Source organism: Crassostrea angulata, chromosome 10 (assembly GCF_025612915.1).
Source record: "Crassostrea angulata isolate pt1a10 chromosome 10, ASM2561291v2, whole genome shotgun sequence".
Taxonomy (NCBI): Eukaryota; Metazoa; Mollusca; class Bivalvia; order Ostreida; family Ostreidae; genus Magallana; species Magallana angulata.
In genome coordinates, this window is record NC_069120.1 from 35,701,666 (window position 1) to 35,723,376 (window position 21,711).

At 34.4% G+C, this 21,711-nt stretch overlaps 3 protein-coding genes and 1 pseudogene across 4 annotated transcripts; 2 read left to right on the forward strand and 2 right to left on the reverse strand.

The window, feature by feature from the left end:
- Nucleotides 1–338: 338 nt before the first annotated feature.
- On the reverse strand, nucleotides 339–3,886 carry LOC128166435 (uncharacterized; annotated as a pseudogene).
- Nucleotides 3,644–14,535, forward strand: LOC128166434 (uncharacterized). Of its 2 annotated transcripts, none has more exons than XM_052831601.1 (2): nucleotides 3,644–3,766; nucleotides 11,914–14,535. In XM_052831601.1, the coding sequence occupies exon 2, from the start codon at nucleotides 11,938–11,940 to the stop codon at nucleotides 13,279–13,281; it is 1,344 nt and encodes a 447-aa protein (XP_052687561.1). In that variant the 5' UTR covers nucleotides 3,644–3,766; nucleotides 11,914–11,937; the 3' UTR covers nucleotides 13,282–14,535. The 2 variants fall into 2 exon arrangements, with proteins under 2 accessions (XP_052687561.1, XP_052687562.1); XM_052831602.1 differs by lacking the exon at nucleotides 3,644–3,766 and adding an exon at nucleotides 9,259–9,282.
- Nucleotides 7,491–9,328, reverse strand: LOC128166433 (uncharacterized). Its single transcript, XM_052831599.1, has one exon. The coding sequence runs from the start codon at nucleotides 9,270–9,272 to the stop codon at nucleotides 7,929–7,931; it is 1,344 nt and encodes a 447-aa protein (XP_052687559.1). The 5' UTR covers nucleotides 9,273–9,328; the 3' UTR covers nucleotides 7,491–7,928.
- A 5,529-nt stretch (nucleotides 14,536–20,064) lies between the features above and the next one.
- LOC128167151 (uncharacterized) lies at nucleotides 20,065–21,241 on the forward strand. Its single transcript, XM_052832705.1, has one exon. The coding sequence runs from the start codon at nucleotides 20,231–20,233 to the stop codon at nucleotides 21,056–21,058; it is 828 nt and encodes a 275-aa protein (XP_052688665.1). The 5' UTR covers nucleotides 20,065–20,230; the 3' UTR covers nucleotides 21,059–21,241.
- Nucleotides 21,242–21,711: the final 470 nt, after the last annotated feature.

The following is a 21,711-nucleotide window of genomic DNA, read 5'->3' on the forward strand; positions in this document are numbered from 1 at the left end:
ACTGAATTTAACGAATCGATTACACACCTGTGTACTTTACTACCAAAAAATTTAGAATCAATCTATGGTGTTTTTTTTATTTTAACAGATTGTATAAAGTAACAAAATACAGAGAAAATAAACAAAACAAAGCAAACTGTTAAACGTCACGATCAACATTTCAACAATCTAGGGGCAAAACTAAAACGTCAAATTAATATTGCTTATGTCCTTATTAGCGTATATAAACTAAAATGCAGTGCAGCGCATCCTAATACTTCGATTACAACCTGTAGGATGCTATTCCATTTTTGATGTAGGCAGTCGCTGAGCTAACCGTATTTGGGGGGGGGGGGGGGGGGGGGGGGGTTGGTTCTGTGTTATGGCCTTCCACGTTCATCCCATAGACCCTAATTAGGGTTCAGACTGCATGAATTTGCGGGTGTTTATTATTTTTACACCATTCTCGATCGGTTTGTTGTGCTTCTGAATAAAATCATTCAACATTCGACAGCGACAGGATATGGCAAATTAGAAGGAAAAGAAAAGATCTTTTGGCTGCAAAAGTTCATTAAGTAGCATTAAGTTGAGTGATATACCGTCTTATACCAACATAGAACCACCGCTGTACTGATTTCGTTCCATCGCAATTGCGTCAAAAACGGTTCTCTTTAAAACGGGGACACAAACGTAACCTGTCATCATTAAAGCGTAAATTAAATTTGCGTTAATCAGAAAAGCAGACATGAATGCACAAAGCTTGATTCTATCTCTGGTGTTTTCTGCACCTTATAATCATAATTATAAGATGAAGACGTCGGTGACGTTGGGTGAAAATTGCCATCACTACTTGATGCCTAAAACGTCGTTAAACGTTTCGGAATTGCGATGTCTCAGACACATACTCCAGCAGCATCTCTTAAGTCACTCTGAAGATTCCTTGATGATGATATTCGCGTTCTTAAAGTAGGTGTGAAGGGGAATATGTCTTGCCACAGAGTTGTCTTTTAACGTCATGATATAAGTCTGTCACTCACAGAACTGATCTCCCTGTATATATCTCACCATGAATTTTGACACAGCGGTAAGAACTATCCCAAACGTTCTAGATACTCAGCACCGTATTGCTACAGTTAAAGGTTGACTGATGACGTTACATGTATATAACCATTGGAACCATGTTTTCGATTTCAAACTAGAATTCAGGTGCCTGGTTTAAAAGGTAGACTTCCCCCGAAACTTTGTTTTTTTTAACGCTTACGTTACTTTAGAGTGACATTTGCGATAAAATGACGTTGTATAGATATACTTGATAATGATAATGTATGAAAATGAGTAACACTCTTTGTTATAAATAAGTCATTCAGCAATGATTATTATACGTACGATTTTAAACTTTTTAGAGTAGTATAGATATGCAGTTTTTGTGGAGGAAATATTTGACCCTAAACCATTCCCTTCATGACAGAGCGTAACAAATGTTAAAAATGCTGCATAATGGTTACAAAATCTGGTCTGCTTTATGCTAGTGAGGGTAAAGCCATAGGGAACAATTTCTGGTGTAAATTGCTGGCCAATAGTATGGGGTCAGGATGTTGAAGTCTGTGATTTCCGTCTTGTTTTTTTTTTAATTCTTTAAACATTTATTTTACAACAAGAAAGCAAAAACGAGCTCGAGTCCTCCTTATATGATGCAAATCCACGGCATACTCAAGTCAACCTTTGTGAATTACTCAGCAAAGAATATTCTCAAAATCACAGCCATAAAAACTTCTTAAAATATTAATTTAAATTACTGTACACGTATTGCATTTGGCTGTGTATTCTATTTAGCGTTTTTGGCCGAAAACGCCGTCCGCGAAATCAAGTACACCGCCAAATGTAAAATATACATGTATATTAAGTAGATGAATAGGTACAATCAGAAATGCGCTAAATCAAATCCACGCTAACTTGTTAAAAAATCATAATCAAAAATCAAATATCGTACACGCTAAATATACTACGTTTACAGTATACTAGTATTAAATGGTTATCCGGCATTTTTTTCTCTGTCCCCAACCAAATTGTCCGGATTAAGAAATTATGCGGTCAAATGACGTAGGAGTAACTTATTTTTAACATGTTACATCAAATCTAATAAATTAAAGATGAATGTTATAATTGTTTTAGTTTTACGTTGTGAACTTCTGTACATGCTCAACATATGATATGTTGCAACATGAACGCCTTGATACTAGTATTCCTCTTACATGTTAAGTGTCTTGTCTCTAAAAAAGTTGACAACTTTAGGGTTCAGATTCCCAGCGTCAAAACATCCAGAAAGGACTCTCTCAAATTCAGGAAAACCGAATTTCGCCTGTTCCACGAGTGCAGGGTTTTCTTTGTCGAATAAGTTGTACTTGATGCGAATTTTGGAGAAATACGACCCCGGGAAAATTTTATCCAGGTATTCGTTTCCTAGGAAAAAATTTGGCAGAACTTTTTTCTCTAGTACTGACTTCAAAAATGACAGAAAGTATCCCAAAGCCTCGCGGACCCCACTAAGGCGATAACCCGGTGACGTCAGCTTCGTAGGCACGGTTAGCAGAAGGATGCAGTACATAGCGACGGTTCAGTTGGTATGACGACAACAGATTTGCCGCCTGGTTTTGGCGCCCTCTCAGCATATGTACCAAGGTTTTCATAACGCGACACGCGGTTCTGATGTAGGATCTTTCCTCGCTGACAACGCACAGATCGAACATGAATCTTTCATATGACGACGAACAACTTCGCCATATGAAAGTTTTGTCATTCTCGTCGATGTATTTATTTTCTTTGTTAATCCATTTCATGAGACCATACCTTGGGAAGATAACAGGTGTTTCTTCGAATGATGACACTGCAGCTCCAGGAATAGATATTTTTTCGTTGTCCAGAATAAATCCAGGAACAAAGTCAACGTATATGAATTCCAGAATGTCGTCCTTAATTTTCAAGTCCATTGTAGGTGGTCGGGATCCTCTTGTTACGTTATAAGTTGTAGGAGCATTTGGAATCGATGACTGAGCATAAAAAGCTTTATCCATTAGAGATTTGAAACCCTGTTCTTGTAAAGCTTTGGTGTCGATGGGGCATGTTCCAAAGTCCATTGTAGGAGGTCGGGATCCTCTTGTTACGTTATAAGTTGTAGGAGCATTTGGAATCGATGACAGAGCATGAAAAGCTTTATCCATTAGAGATTTGAAAACCTGCTCTTGTAAAGCTTTGGTGTCGATGAGGCATGTTCCAGATTTCATTCCAAACACGTCTGCTCTTCTCAGGCCTGGAAACTTGTCAATTTGTGCAACATCTACCACACGAAGCCGTATCTGACCTGGAAGATACTGATCAGAAATATCTCTCAAACGAATTTCCTATAGGTCAAGACCTTTGATCGTAAATGGTATAACGGCATCAAACTCAGTTGGGGCTATGATTTTCATTCCTTGTCGTGCACTCGCCTGTCGAATGTAGTCAGTATGAATTTCCAGACCCTCGAAATGTAAACGGGCCTGATTTCGAAGTTCATTAAGAATCATTCTTAAAACAGCATCTGCAACGGAACACCCTCTTTCCCAATCATATTTGGAAAAATCCCATGGTATTCCGATCTTATCCCGAAGTTCAAATTTCAAATTATGTTCACCAGGAGCAAAATGATCATCGGGATATAACCAACTGTTTGAGTGAAATTGGTTAGAGACAGCAGCCATCCTGCATACGTTTGCACTCAGTATTTGACGAAAGCGAAAGTGAATTCCCAGTAAGTAATAAAAAAACTTGAATGCATCAACATGATTTTTCGAAAACGTACAAATAATTACCTGCGGAACAATGAGTATGTGTTTTCCAAAATTCATTTATAATGGGTGATCGATAGTTGGTCTTCCACGTAACCAATCGATTAAATTACATGTATGGGCATTTAAATACTGAAGATATATATGCACCTTCAAAATTCAATGTACATGTATGTGTCATGTCTTGAAACCCTTCTGACTTTCTGTCGTGTTGCATGTCAAAAACTTTAATAGTTTTTATGGTTAATATAAATGTAGACCTTTGTTGTTTCTCAAGCGCGAGAAGTAACACTTTACACAATAATATGATACAATGTTGATGCTATGTTGAACCGTATTTTTTTTTTGTTCAGTTGAGAAATAAAGTACGAGTTTTCGTGAATGTTGCAGAATAACCTCCGAGGTCGAGAAATGTTGATTTGAAATATAAAAGCCGAGGCGTTAGCCGAGGCTTTTATATTTCAAACAACATATCGAGACCGAGGAGGTTATCCTGCAGCATTCACGATAATAAGAACTTTATTTCTATTCTACTAACAGCTCAGTATTTCTACAGATCGTTTCTCCTATAGAGAGACGATCTAGGTCATTTTGACGGCTGTTCTGTGTAACCCCAATGGTTTTGTTAGTAATGTTTACATGTGTATCGATCAAAGGAACCACATGCAGACGACAGAATTTTTCTTTGGGTTTTTCATATTCTTTACTTATTTATAAAATATCTTTCAATCATGTTCTTAATATTTCAAGGGCAATTTAATACGATAATTACTACTACACATTATATATTTTATGTAAAAACACGCAGTGAAAATGTGCTAGGGAGGTCCTAGGAACAGCCACAGGGATCTCTTAAAAATAAACATTTGAGGCAATACATATCGTTTTGACTGGAACTAACACGTGATATTGACATGGTTTTAAAACTTTTTACGGTTTGAAGTTGAACTTTCATGATCAGTGCGAGACAAATAGATATTTCTGATCTGATAATTTACTGATGACGTTCGTGGTATATTGGAGAATAATGTCCGCGGCATCTCTTTGATCTCGGCAATTACTGTAGTAGAATGTGGTATATACTGTGTCCGAAATTTTTCTTAATTGCTATCTTTACTTATTCTTTAAAATCAAAATGGCTGAATATTTAGAGGACCGGACAGGGGTGAAAAATCTAAACTGAAATTGATGCTATATGTATGTACGTGACTTTAATTAGGGTCCCGCTCTGCGGGCGCCCTATAGTGATCAGTCTGTCTGCCCGTCCGTCCGTCCGTCCTTCCGTCCGTCCGAGATGTCTTGTCTGTGGCATATCTTCTCTCTCCTTGGTCCAATCTGGCTCATACTTCACTCACATGCCTTTGGGTAAAGGGTGTGTAGTGACCTTAAACCATGTTTCAAGGTCTAAGGTTAAGGTCATAGAAGAATTATAAATAAAATCCTTGTCCGGAGCATATCTTCTCTCCCCTTGGTCCAATCTAGCTAATACTTCACTCACATAGTGTCTATGGTCAAAGGGTGTGCAGTGACTTTAAATAACGTTAGTAGGTCAAGGGTCAAGGTCATATTGGACCGTGCAAAAATCCTTTTATTTCAGAGCATATATACTTTCTACTTAGTTCTATTTGGCTCAGACTTCAAATAAACAAAGCTAATGAATAACGGGTGTGTAGTGACCTGTAACCAATTTTTAAGGTTAAAAGTGAAGGTCATAGCAGAATTATATGAAAAATCATTATCCGGAGCATATTTTTTTTCTTTTCTCTTATCTGGCTCATACTTCACTCACATAGTTTTTTTTTATTAAAGTGTATTCAGTGACTTTATATGATGTTTGTAGATTAAGTGTCAAGATCATATCAGATCAAACAAAAATCCTTTGTATGAGCATATATATACTCTCCATTAAGTCCTTTTTGGCTAATATTTTACTTAGAGCATTTTGGTGAATGAAGTGCAGTGAACTTGAACCAAGTCAATGTCAAGCCCATAGCAGAGCTCTTTTTAATCAGTTTTAGATCATAGATTATTTCCCATTTAGTTAATCACATCAACCTGAATTTGGACAGATTTGATGATCTATATTGCTTGATTCTGTCTAGAACACTATTCACTGATTTTAACAAATCGATTACACACATGTGTACTTTACTACCAAAAAATTAGAATCAATTTATGTTTTTTTTTAAAATTTTAACAGATTGTATAAAGTAACAAAATACAGAGAAAATAAACAAAACGGAGCAAACTATTAAACGTCACGATCAACATTTCAACAATCTAGGGGCAAAACTAAAACGTCAAATTAATATTGCGTATGTCCTTATTAGCGTATATAAACTAAAATGCAGTGCAGTGCATCCTAATACTTCGATTACAACCTGTAGGATGCTATTCCATTTTTGATGTAGGCAGTCGCTGAGCTAACCGTGTTTGGGGGGTTGGTTCTATGTTCTTGCCTTCCACGTTCATCCCATAGATCCTAATTAGGGTTCAGACTGCATGAATTTGCGGGTGTTTATTATTTTTACACCGGCCATACCACTCTCGATCGGTTTGTTGCGCTTCTGAATAAAATCATTCAACATTCGACAGCGACAGGATCTGGCAAATTAAAAGGAAAAGAAAAGATCTTTTGGCAGCAAAAGTTCATCAAGTAGCATTAAGTTGAGTGATATACCGTCTTATACCAACATAGAACCACCGCTGAACTGATTACGTTCCCTCGCAATTGCGACAGAAAGATATTCTTTAAAACGGGGACACAAACGTAACCTGTCATCATTAAAGCGTAAATTAAATTTGTGTTAATCAGAGAAGCAGACATGAGTTCACAAAGCTTGATTCCATCTCTGGTGTTTTCTGCACCTTATAATCGTAATTATAAGATGGAGACGTCAGTGACGTTTGATGAAAGTTGCCATCACTACTTGACGCCTAAAACGTCGTTAAACGGTTCGGAAATTTTTGGCCTCAGACACATACTACAGCAGAATTTCTTAAGTCAGTCTGAAGATTCCTTGATGATGATATTCGCTTTCGCTTTCTTAAAGTAGGTGTGAAGGGGAATATGTCTTGCCACAGAGTTGTCTTTTAACGTCATGATATAAGTCTGTCCCTCACAGAACTGATCTCCCTGTATATCTCACCATGAATTTTGACACAGCGGTAAGAACTATCCCAAACGTTCTAGCTACTCAGCACCGTATTGCTACAGTTAAAGGTTGACTGAAGACGTTACATGTATATAACCATGGGAACCATGTTTTCGATTACAAACTAGAATTCAGGTGCCTGGTTAAAAAGGTAGACTTCCCCCGAAACTTTGTTTTTTTTAACGCTTATGTTACTTAAGATTGACGTTTGCGATAAAATGACGTTGTATAGATATACTTGATAATGATAATGTATGAAAATGAGTAACACATATGCAGTCTTTATGGAGGAAATATTTGACCCTAAACCCTTTCCCCTCATGACAGAGCCCGTGACAAAGTCTGTGATTTCCGTCTTGTTTTTTTTTTTTTTTAATTTTTTAAACATTTATTTTACAACAAGAAAGCAAAAACGAGACTTCTTATATGATGCAAATCCATGGCATACTCAAGTCAACCTTTAAAAATTACTCAGCAAAGATTATTCTCAAAATCACAGCCATAAAAACTTCTTAAAATATTAGTTTAAATTACAGTAAACGTATTGCATTTGGCTGTGTATTCTATTTAGCGTTATTGGCCGAAAACGCCGTCCGCGAAATCAAGTACACCGCCAAATGTAAAATATATATTAAGTAGATAAATAGGTACAATCAGAAATGCGCTAAATCAAATCCACGCTAACTTGTTAAAAATCATATTCCGCCAAATATCGTACACGCTAAATATACTACGTTTACAGTATACTAGTATTAGATGGTTATCCGGTCTTTTTTTCTCTGTCCCCAACCAAATTGTCCGGATTAAGAAATTATGCGGTCAAATGACGTAGGAAAAACTTATTTTTAACATGTTACATCAAATCTAATAAATTAAAGATGAATGTTATAATTGTTTTGGTTTTACGTTGTGAACTTCTGTACATGCTCAACATATGATACGTTGCAACATGAACGCGTTGATATTCCTCTTACATGTTAAGTGTCTTGTCTCTAAAAAAGTTGACAACTTTAGGGTTCAGATTCCCGGCGTCAAAACACCCAGAAAGGACTCTCTCAAATTCAGGAAAACCGAATTGCGCCTGTTCCACGAGTGCGGGGTTTTCTTTGTCGAATAAGTTGTACTTGATGCGAATTTTGGAGAAATACGACCCCGGGAAAATTTTATCCAGGTGTTCGTTTCCTAGGAAAAAATCTGGTAGAAATTTTTTCTCTAGTACTGACTTCAAAAATGACAGAAAGTATCCCAAAGCCTCGCGGACCCCGCTAAGGCAATAACCCGGTGACGTCAGCTTCGTAGGCACGGTTAGCAGAAGGATGCAGTACATGGCGACGGTTTTCAGGTGGTATGACGACAACAGATTTGCCGCCTGGTTTTGGCGCCCTCTCAGTCTAAATACTAATACCTTCATAACGCGGCTCGCGGTTCTGATATAGCATCTTTCCTCGCTGACAGCGCATAGATCGAACATGAATCTTTCATATGACGACGAACAACTTCGCCATATGAAATTTTTGTCATTCTCGTCGATGTTTTTATTTTCTTTGTTAATCCATTTCATGAGACCATACCTTGGGAAGACAACAGGTGTTTCTTCGGATGATGACACTACAGCTCCAGGAATAGATATTTTTTCGTTGTCCAGAATAAATCCAGGAACAAAGTCAACGTTTATTTCTTTCAAAATGTCGTCCTGAATTTTCAAGTCCATTGTAGGTGGTCGGGATCCTCTTGTTACGTCATAAGTATTTGTAGCATATGGAATCGATGACAGAGCATGAAAAGCTTTATCCATTAGAGATTTGAAAACCTGCTCTTGTAAAGCTTTGGTGTCGATGAGGCATGTTCCAAATTTCGTTCCAAACACGCCTGCTCTTCTCAGGCCTGGAAACTTGTCAATTTGTGCAACATCTACCACACGAAGCCGTATTTGACCTGGAAGATACTGATCAGAAAAATCTCTCAAACGAATTTCCTGCAGGTCAAGACCTTTGATCGTAAAAGGGATAACGGCATCAAACTCAGTTGGGGCTATGATTTTCATTCCTTGTCGAGCACTCGCCTGTCGAATGTAGTCACTATGAATTTCCAGACCTTCGAAATGTAAACGGGCCTGATTTCGAAGTTCATTAAGAATCATTCTTAAAACAGCATCTGCAACGGAACACCCTCTTTCCCAATCATATTTGGAAAAATCCCATGGTATTCCGATCTTATCCCGAAGCTGAAATTTCAAATTATGTTCACCAGGAGCAAAATGATCATCGGGATACAACCAACTGTTCGAGTAAAACTTGTCCGTGACAGCAGCCATCTTGCATACAGTATGTATAAGTATGCATACAGTTTTTTGATTATGTAGTTCTAAAGAGAAAGTGAAAATGAATTCCAAGTAATGAAAAACGTGATACATCTATATAATTTTTTGAAAAAAGGTATTTAAATGATTACCTACTTAAGTTATACATATCTATGAATTGGTGTTTTCCGAAAGTCGTTTTATAATTAGAGATCGGCATTCTGTTTTTCAGATAACTAACGATTGCAAAATAATAGGCATTTAAATAGGAGCGGACTGAAAAAATATATCTACATATGCATGGCGTTTTTACTCCTTCAAAATTCAAGGGTATGGTGTGCCTTGTATTGTCCTGGTAATCCTTATACCAAACAAGATGTCGAAAAACGTTAATAGTGTGTTTCAAACTGATCTGAAACTTTAACATGTTGACATGTCTTTTTTGTTTTTGTTATGAATTAATTGCTGATGGCTTATAAAAACATTGGATTATTTGCTGATGATATATCTCTGTTTGATATTGCTGATAATGATATTATTGCCCCATCTATGTCCTTTACTGAGGATCTTGAACAAATAAAAAATTGGTTCAAATTTTTGGTTGGTTTTCTGCAGTGAAGAAACAAGGCTATGCTTGTTGTCCAATCCTATTAAATTTATTCAATAAAATGTGTTTATATCAACAAGTTAATTGACACGCATGTGCTTTGGATATAAGTCGATAACTGTTCGATATGTCAGACATTGGACGGAGCAAGACCCATTTCAGGTTTATAACTTGCTTCTTTTAATTGTTTATGCGCTTTCGGTTTAATTTCAAATCGCTTATAACTAAATAGTTATCAATTTACGTAATGGATAAATAACGAGATAGTTTTGAATAATCTCGTTATTTATCTAACTTTAAACCCCCCCCCCCCCATTAAACATCAAAGAAGCATTGACCCATTCATATATCCAACTGTGCTGTAAAATCATTAGTATTGTGGAATAAACAAACAAATTAAGCATAAATTGCAAAGTAGTAACTTAATGATTCGTTTCAAATCCGGGTACCAGAGACAGTATCTCTGGTAGCATTTTAGATTATATAAATTTATGTTAAGAGTTGAAGATAGAGTTGCTCAATTAATACTCAACCATGTTTTTAATATATACCATGGTAATGCACCAGTATATCTTAATAATCATTTTGATTTGAATAACAATATTACAGGACGTGCAACCAATAAGAATTTCATTTTACCTATAAAGATAAAAGGTAAAGAGTCTTCATGTTTTTTCTACAATGCTATTAAAGACTGGAATGCATTGCCATTTGAGGTCAAGGAACTTAATTCTAAACAAGAATTTAAAATGAGCCGTAAAATTGTTCTTGTCTACTAATGCAAGAGATTGTACATGACTGCTTGTCCATATTCATTTTTATCTTATGTATTGTTACTACTTTTAAGTTTAAAAAATAATTTTTCAAAGCATTGTGCTATAGTCTTTTTCAGTATCCTGCCTAAATTCCATTACGTAAATTTGAAGTGCGATTTTGTTTTTATAAACTTAACTGTTATATAAGGACCCTATTGGAAACAAGCTTTTGAACAAGGCCATTGTGGGCTGTCCTTAGGTAATAATTATCATTTGTATGTCATGTGTTCTATATAATGTCATGTTGTAAATTTTGAATTTACCGGGTGGCAGTAAATACAAAATTTACAACATGACAATCAAAATTTACAACATGACAATAATAACAATATTGAACAAATTGATTCTTATGAACTTGCATTGTGCTGTGTTAATGTCTGTTTTTTATTTGATGTATTTTATATGTGTAATCATGGCATTCTGTGATATATTTACCTGAATAAAAAATGCAATTAACACTGAAAACAATGAATAGTGATAGCAAAACACAGTTTATCTGTTCAATATAGGTTAACGGTTTGTGAAAGTATGATTTGTAAACGATAATTAACAGTTTTAACTATAATTTTTAACGTTTATTTGTAGACAGATTATCATTGGTAAATTGCGGTGTAACACCTTTAAATAGTCATGGTTTATAGTTTATTAGCGTATTATAGCTGTCATGGACATAATTTGAAATTCAGCTTTGTGAGATGATCGGATTACCTAAGATTTTTTTTCCCAATATGAGCTGGAAAGAGTTTACATGTATTTTATTGCAAATTCTGAAGCAGCTTCAAAACCACTCAGGAGAGACAGGGTAAAAATAAACAATGCTAGTAATAGTTTAGATATTTTTTTTTTGTTTGCATAATGCATATAAAAAAATATTTTTGCTTTTAAGTACTATATAGTGTAAATGCCCTAGATACCAGATGTTGTACATTTTTCTCATGATACAAAAAAAAAATATACCCCTACCTAATCAACCTTGTGTATGATAAGTTAAGTGTCATTTTATTTTTATCAAGAAATAAATAAATAACTCAGATGACTGTGCCTAATATTTGTCTACTGATAAGTTTATTTAGAAAAATAAATATCGATCACCCATTATAAAACGAATTTCGGAAAACATATTCAAAATATGCTTGTTTACCTAAGATAGCAAGTAATCATTTACATGTTGATGTTTTTGATAAACGTTAAAACTGCATGCATTTCTGTTCACTTTCACTTTCTTTTTCAAAAGGGTCTACAACTATATGTGTGCAAGATGGCTTCTAGCACACACAACAATTGGGTGTATCCTGAAGATCACTTTGCTTCTAACGAACAAAGTTTGAAATTTGAAATTTGTGAGAGGATTGGTATTTGGAATTTTTCCCATGATGACTGGAAAAGAGGTTGTTTCATTGCAGATGATGTGTTAAGTATAATTCTGAACGATCTTAGAAATCAGGCTCGATTGCATTTCGAGGGGCTAGAGATTCAGAGCGACTTTATTCGACAGGCAAGTGCAAGACAGGGAATGAAAATCATAGCACCTGATGAGTTTGATGCCGTTATACCGTTTACAATCAAAGGACTTGTCCTACAAGAAGTTCGCCTGCGAGACATCTCTGATCATTATTTGCCTGGTCAGATACGACTTCGTGTGGAAAATGTTGCACAAATTGATAGGTATCCAAGCCTGAAAAAGGCAGGAGTGTTTGAGATGAATTCCGGAATATGTTTCATCAATGCAAAGGCTTTACAAGAACAAGTTTTCAAATCTCTAATGGATAAAGCATTTTATGTTCAGTCATTGGCTCCAAAACCTTTAGACACTTCAAACATTTATTACGTTAAAAGAGGATCCAGACCCCCAACAATCGAATTGAATATCCAGCACGACATTTTGGGATGTGCAAACGTGGATTTTGTTCCTGCACTTGTTCTGGACACCGAAATAATATCTATTCCTCGAGGCGTTCTGTCGGCTCCGTTCGACACACCTTTTATCTTTCAAAGATTTGGTCTAATGAAATGGGTTAACAAAGAGAGAGAAAACCAATGCATCGATGAGAATGACCGAAATTTGATATGGCGAAGTTGTTCATCGTCGTATGAGAAATTCATGTTCGACCTATGCGAAGTCAGCGAGGAAAGACTCTACATCAGAACAGCGTGTCGCATCATGAAAACTGTTGTAAAGATTCTATATCAGCATCAAAATCAGGCAGCAGTTCTGCTGTCCTCCTATCATTTGAAGACCGTTGCCATGTATTGCATCCTTCTGTTGACCGTACCTACAAACCTGACGTTACCGGGTTATCGCCTCAGCGGGGTCAGCGAGGCTTTGGGATACTTTCTGTTATTTTTGGAGTCAGCACTGGAGAAAAAAGTTCTGCCAGATTTTTTCCTCGGAAATGAACACCTGGATGAAATATTTCCGGGATCGTATTTCTCCAAAATTCGCATCAAATACAACTTATTTGATAAAGAAACTCCGGAACTCGTAAACATGGCGATATTCAGTTTTCCTGTATTCAAAAAAGTTCTTGCTGGATGTTTTGATACCGCGAATTTAGACCTAACAGTTGTCAACTTTTTTAGAGACAGAATTCTTATATTGTAAAATGAATTGAGTGTTTGAACAGACTGCAGTCATAACTTATAAGCTGGTAATATATACGTACATAACATTTGTCACTGGATCACTTATTGATAAGTCAGTGTTAAGAAAAGTTTGGTGAAAAGAAAAAAAAATGAATGCTCCAAATAGGTTTTATTGTATGCTAAACTTTTTATCAATAAGTGATATACTAGTAAATAATATAAATCATATAAATAATAATAAATAATAATATCAATAATATCAACAGAGAAAAAAATTTCAAGAAGGAAATATATTCAATGTCCCCTGCTAGAGTTGTTTGTCATATAAGGTGATCAATGAACTATAATGATGTACATTCAATTTGGGGTATTCACTTTGAATGTATTAAGGATGACTTTTACTCAGAATGAAAAACAAATTCCATTAATGATAACGAAAAATCAACTATTGTGTGTTATAGTCCTTACATTGTAGTGTTTTTCTTCACTTTCAAAAAAAAGTAGGTAAATGATTTACTTTTTGAGTTAATGGCCATTGAATATTTTTTGAAAATTAAAAAAAAAACCATAATTTTTTTTTCACTGTGATTGAGATTTTCTTAATTGTGAAAATAATACAAATTGCTTATAACTCTTTGACAAATGAAATACCGTTTATGAATGCTAGTGACATTAAATAGGTCCAAAGCATTAAGTTTTCATTCACAATTTCTATAGATATTCTAGTCTGAATTTCCTCTATCAGTTTTCAAATTACTACCCATTTTGATTCAATTCAACAAAAAATGGATAATGATAATGCTAAAACATTTATAGTATTAAACTAAGTATATTGACCTTTCTTTGCTGGCATAAAATTTATATGAGGTCAATGATTAAAATTTTGAGATATGGTGTCTTTTATCATTTTTAATCATTTTTCAATATTTTTGTAGTGTGTGCCAAACGATTATCAAAACGAAAAAGCAAGATAAAACCAATAGAAAATATGCAAAATTATGTTGACTAACAAATAAAATCTTAACTTTAAATATTATAGTACTACCTAAAATATTTCAGTGGAAAACAAAATCTGAAAAATTTAGTCCGAATTTCCTGTTTTGCTAAAAGTCAAACTTTGTCATAGCTTAATTCCATAATTTAGTAAAAATATCGATTGGTATGTCAATAATAATTCATTTCATAATTACTTTTTGAATTTAAAACAAATTTTACTCATGAAATTGCATGAACTTTTTAAGAATCCGGATTTGAGAACTCAAACCCTGAGTAAACAATGTCCTTAATAATGATTTGAATAAAGTTCAATCAAAAAATGAATTTTAACTTATTATCTTTATCATTGTTTAAGTTTGAGAAAATAAAAACGTTCCGGATAATTAACATAATCATATTATGATACGTGTCCTGCAACTGTCAACTATTTTTCATAGTACACTGTGTATTTAATTTACATTTTGACCCATCATAAAGTTCATAAAAAATATTCAGAAGGCTTGTTTAAGGAAATTTATATTTACATATGTAAATATCATAAGATAACACAAGGATAAAGATCTGCTCATTTTGATTACAGTAAACGAGGTTATTTTCTAGTGTTAACTTAACGTCATAACTCTATGCAAGGAGTAAATAAATTACATGATATATGACGTAAAATCAGATTAATAATCTACAAGGTTGCATGTGATTTTACGGGTTTCTAAAGTTGATTATGACGCAAATTCAGTAAGATTAAAGACTAACAAAACGGGCAACCTACTTACAAAAAATATATATGCCATTCAGTGCGCTGCAACTTATATATGACCACAATATAGAAATATGAACGTATGTCTTGTTGAAGTCAAAAGCAACTTAAGTTATGGGACATTTTATTTACTCTAGTCTAAAAATTAACTGAGCTAAAAAAGTTTTAGCTAGATATTGAACGCTTAATACATTGGCTGAAGCCCGCTGACTTTACAAAGACTTATAAATAATAATTACTGCGAGATCTCTTCTGTCTTGTCTTGTACAGTGTGCTCGAAATAAGTAATCGGCTAACTATAAGGGAGTTACCTACTACCTAGTATTTTCTATCCGAACATTGGAGTGCTAAAAAAACCCACAAATATATGAAGGAAGGTAAAAAATTCATACGTTGTAAAAAGAGTTAGTGTTCCTGAATGTTTGACCTAAAGTATCCCACTCCTCAATGTTCTTGTATCAAGAATTTCTTGAGAAGTATATCATTGAAATCTGTAGATAAAAAACACTCTTAATAATACAATTATGATGGGGGGGGGGGGGTCAGTGTTCATCCCTCTGAGTTATGGCAAATTTAATTAGACCTTTTTGCACCTAAAATGCGATTTCAGCCTGATTAGGATTTGTTGTCAATATTTTTGATTAAGGAAACTTTTTCTTTAAATATTGTTTTTAATTATGTACAATTGTCACACTGAATAGAGGGAATAGGAAAAAAGTTGTACGAAGCAGGATAAATTTCTGTGTGATGTGTTTGCACTTAAATAGACAAGTTCTATAATAGTTACAATTTGATTTAAATAAAAAGATTTTGAATATCAAGAAATTTATAAGGTTAATCCAGTTTGCCTAGATATGTATTCAGTATTATTTTGACATAATAAAACAAGGGAGTCAGTGATGTCAAATTTTAGATATATGGCTTCAAAGGTATAATTCCCGCAAAATTTGGCTTAAAAAATTAAGACATTTTTTATACATCTGCATAATTTTATGCTAAACGTCTAAATTCTCTCAAAATTTAGTTTTGTTCAAGTCACACAGGACCTTTAGAACATGTCACAAACCTATCAATTGTTAAAAATGTGAATAGTGTATAAAGTATAATTAAAAGAAAAGTATATTGAAAATTCATAAAATTGCTTGTTTCTCTCATTTTCGACTAAAAAACCTTCCGCACGAGAAACTAGTTCCCCCCAAAACGTATTTGTTTCTTGAATTCGAATGGATTTTCTTTATGCATGTTGTCTAATTATAAAATGATAATCTTTCTGTGAGATTTAAATTGATAAAATCATATTCCTTTAAAATATAATTAACATATGCGAAATGAAATCAAAACGTGAGGTGTGAGATACTTTAAGGTGTAATATCCCTCTGCTATAAATTTAACCATATTTTTTTTTCAATTTTTTTTTTTTTAAATTTGGATAAGATAATAGTAAATGGATCCATATGTTGTAGAATGAAAAAAATTCAAATCAGAGCTTTTTGTTATAAAACATAACAGGGATCAAATGAATGATAATCTCAAGATAGGGATATATTATCTTGAATAAAATGTGATGTTGTTAGTTTTTTAAATTTTGTTTTCCCATATCTGTTCTTTTTGAATAGAAAAGCCTGAATCAATTTTAAACATTTGAATGTTATAAGTTTCAGATGATGATAACTAAGTCTAGAGTTTGCAATTGTCTTGATATGTTTTCCGAAATATAATTCATTTACCTATGTGAACAAGCTACCGGTATTAAGAGAGAAATAAACATTGTCCATCTAAAGATTCTCTGGCCTAAACCATCAAACACGTATATTGTTCATGTATTGTACTAGTACCTATAATTTAGGTATATATAAAAAAAACAACAACAGGCGGATGGGAGAAGGGGGGGGGGTTCAGATATTACTTCATAAAAATTTGATCAACAAGATTACTTTTAATTTCTTGTAATTTTTGGTAAAACATTTCTAACATAAAATAAAGTCCAGTACCGCCTCCCTGTTGCTACATGCCTTAATATTTGTGAGTTATCAGAAACAAAGTGAGAATATTTTCTACAGAAGTTATCTCTCTTATCAGAGGGACATTCCACCTTAAGAATAAAAAAGTTTATGATTGGATAAAACAAATCATTGTCAACGTCTCCATTTTATATTGATACTTTAAGTCCATGCATATACATGTATTTGGTACAATTCCCGAAAAGCATATTAAGTTAATTGTCTTGACCGAACGGATTGCTGTCAATTGCTTCTATCATACCGACAAAGGTAATTGGTAAATTCCCGCATTGTCTTGAGCGTATTCACCATCATGATCATAGCCGCTACTGTAGCATAACATGTTGTTCTGATAGAAGAACTGCAAAACGTCATCAAATGGCGCATGCGCACTGCCTTGCAAAATCGGGAGGTGGAATGGAAAATGTTAAACATATCTTCTCATTAGAACTGTCCACATTCATGTGTATTTAATATAGTATAGTAGTGGTATTTTATGCATACTAGGGTAGCTTTGAATATTTGAAAGCTAGTGCATATAGAATGATATGGCATGGAAAGTTTAGAAGCCTTACTAGTTTCCCTTTTAAGTGTTGTACGTATGTAATATCTTTATATTTACATAATTTAAGAATTAACCTATGAATATTAAAAATACATGAAGTTGCCGATATCTTTGACATTGTGTTCCTTACTCTAGCCTGATCAAGCCTGTGAACCTGCCTCGTGGAAGATCTGCCGTTGTGCTGTACGATCCTCGTATTTAACCCAACCAGAAACTCTGGACTCTTCCATGTGTCGTTCTTCAAGAGCTTTTCATGCTTGGTAAAAATATTCTTAAGAGTTATTTACCCCTAGTAGGCTGACTTCGTAACAGTCCAGCGCCATTAAGCAGAGTTTTGGATGAAGGACAACGGAGAAGCACTTCCGGGTTTCGGGATCAGGTTAGAAGTCAACAAAATTGTACCGTTTTGATCAGGACCATTTCGCCATTTCAGCAATTTATTTATCATCAACCGAGTGTTTGTCAGCCCTCCAAATTTATGACTCATATACAAGATTTGTTTCTGATTCATTTGCCTTTGTCTATCAAAAATCAAAATCATGCGAAATCACATCTTTTCCTTTGGTTGTTCAAATGTTTATCATATAATGACGGATTTCTGGTTCCGATCTTAACTCACCTTTACACATGCTTATCTCATGTCGAAATGCGATCGTATTTGAAATTGTGGGTTTTCTTAACAAGCCTAGCCTTTTTAACCTATGTTTTCTGCTTTAATGTTCATATAACCAAATACAAGCCTGATAGCCTTTGAGCTAACTGATCGCTAAATAAATAGTGCTATGTTCATGTTCCTAGACAGTGAAAAGAAAACTTAGCAAGCCTCAAACATGCCTCGGACCATAAAAGGATACACAAGAAAACACTTTATATTCTTGATTTTAGTGGGGGGAAAACATAATGCATATGAAAAGCTACATTTATATTTCTTTCTAAGGTGTCCAAATGCTAAACGGTCTCCGATCCGCAACCATGTTCGATAACTCTAAATTATCCAAATTATTTGTATTCGTACCTTAAATCTACCTTTTATATACTATTAGCAGTTTTAATTAATCGTATAGTGTTCTTATTACGATCAACTATTCAATGAAATGGTTGGCTTTGTGGTTCCACTGAGATCTAATGCATATAAGGAAAAGGGGTTTGAGCCACCAATGCATCGATATAACTTTTTTTTTTAATTTGATCTCAACTTGTATATATATTTCATTTTATTCATCGTTGGGAAAGGACTATGTGCGGTATGGTCTAATATCTGCCCCCAATTTTAACCAATTTTTAAATAGTGTCGTATAAAAATAAAATCTTCATAAACCATTGTACAGAGGATGCCTATCACTTTAATCTTGATTTTAACCACCATTGCTCATTGGCTATTTTTCTGTGACGTCAACTTTATAACCTTATTCCCGCAAATTTGCAAACGGATGAAAATATTCTCTTTTTTGCTTTAAATTTTGCATTCGGAAGTATAGAGCGCAGGTCTGCTCAAGTAAGATTTTAACATATGGTTTTCTTCAGATAATTATACACATAATACTAAAAATTGGTACTTGAACAAGCCTGCGCTCAATGTTTCCCAGTCGAAAAACCATCGGAAAACACCCATATTTTGCTTCGAAATATCAATTTATCAAAATTAGGCAATATTCATGACGTCATTTCTACATTATGATGTCACTGTGGTGATAACCTTTTGCACCCTTATTTTTAATATGATTCTAACTATTTTCACCCTCATTTTTAAATCGCTTTATAAAACTTTAATTTTCTGGGCAAAAAAAACATGAAACCGCACATAGTCCTTTGCAATAACTTAAATTTGTAAAATGCATGTCTATCATTAATAAATTATTTTTTTATTGCATTCCACTTATAAAGTTTCAAGGACAAATAGCATTTTATGATGAAAAAAAATACTTTGAACCTGATGGACGGAGAACCTTAATATTAGTTTTTTGATAAGTTATCTGGGAAAAAAATATACCGATCATCTTTCAGAAAACACTTTAAAAATACATGCTTATATACCTTTTATACATAGAGATAAATCGTTTATAGTTTTTTTGGTAAACAATATTGATGTACACGTATTTCATTTCTTATTTGAAGTTTAACTCTAGGTTTCTTTTATTACACTATATCAAAAACTGTGTGCACACTTACAGGATGACTACTGTCACGAACATGGGTGCATCCCGAAGATCACTTTGCTTCTAACGAACAAAATTTGAAATTCTAACTTAGTAAAAGGATTGGAATACCATGGGATTTTTCCCTATGTGTCTGGGAAAGAGGCTGTTCAGTTGCAGATGATGTCTTAAGAATCATTGTGAACGAACTTAGAAATCAGGTTCCTTTGCACTTCGAGGGACTGACCAGGCAAAAAATGATCAGAAATGTCTTTCAAACAAGCTTCTTCTAGGACAAGTCCTGCGATACTGCTTAGGATCGCAGGACTTGTCCAAGAAGAAGCTTGTTTGAAAGACATTTCTGATCATTATTTGCCTGGTCAGATACGACTTCGTGCAGAAGATGTTGCACAAATCGATAAGTATCCAAGCCTGGAAAACGCAGGAGTTTTTGAGATGAATTCTGGAGCATGTTTTATTAATACAAAGGCTTAATAAAAAAAGTTTTCAAATCTCTAATGGATAAAGCATTTTACGTTCAGTCATTGGTTCCAAAAGATATAGCTACGAACACTTATTACGTTACAAGAGGATCCCGACCCCCTACAATGGACTTAAAAATTAGAGACAACGTGTTTGTATATGTAAACGTTGATTTTGTTCCTGGATTTGATCTAGACAACGAAGTAATATCCATCCCTGGGGCCGTTGTGTCAACGTTTAAAGACACACTTGTTACCTTCCCAAGATATTGCCTCATGAAATGGATTAACAAAGAAAATAAATACATTGATGAAAATGACAAAAATTTCATATGGCGAAGTTGTTCATCGTCATTTGAAAGATTCATGTTCGATCTATGCGTTGTCAGCGAGGAAAGATGCTACATCAGAACCGCGTGTCGCGTTATGAAAACCTTGGTACATATGCTGAGACATCGCCAAAACCAGGCGGCAATACTGCTGTCGTCATACCACCTGAAGACCGTCGCCATGTACTGCATCCTTCTGTTAGCCGTGCCTACGAAGCTGACGTCACCGGGTTATCGCCTCAGTGGCGTCCGCGAGGCTTTGGGATACTTTCTGTCATTTTTGAAGTCAGCACTAGAAAAAGAAGTCCTGCCAGATTTTTTCCTCGGAAATGAACACCTGGATAAAATCTTTCCGGGATCGTATTTCTCGAAAATTCGCATCAAATACAACTTATTTGATAAAGAAACTCCGGAGCTTGTAAAGGCGGCGAAATTTGGTTTTCCTGAATTTGAGAGAGTCCTTTCTGGATGTTTTGATGCTTGGAATTTAAACCCTAAAGTTGTGAACTTTTTTGAGACAAGACTCGACGATTAAAGAACAAACAATGGTGGTTATGTTTGAAAAGATTTCAGTATATTTGTACATAACGATAATCTAGTGGTCACTTATTATGATTAAAAAGTTTAAACTTAATTACTACAAATATATGTTCAACATAATTATGTTTTTAGTCAGTCCTATGTTTAACATATTTTTCAAACTTATGTTTACAATTTTTGTTTACCAACATATATGTTTAAAATACTGTGAAAAATTCGTACGCTCAACGTATGTTCAACATACATGTATTATGTTACTCGAAACATATGTTGAACATATGTTGCAGTATGTGTGTAGAGTTGTCATTTGTATCCTGTAGTCAGTGGACCATGTTAATGCATGCAAATTCAGTTTGGCGTAATCCCTTTGTATGTATTATGATTTGCTTTTAACTTGCAAACATGTTTGAAAAGTAAAATTGTTCAGGTTCATAAACATAACCGTGTTATGATATTTATAATAATGCAACTGTTTCATCGTATTATAGTTTGACCCATTATAAAAATCATAAAAAAATGAACATTTTGCTCTTTTGTAGCCTGGTACATGTACAACGCGGGTAGGTTAAGGCAACTCATAGTTAAATGACCGTCAAAATTATGATCTATTTGAAAACTGTTTATTTTTATGAAAACAGTGCGGAATAT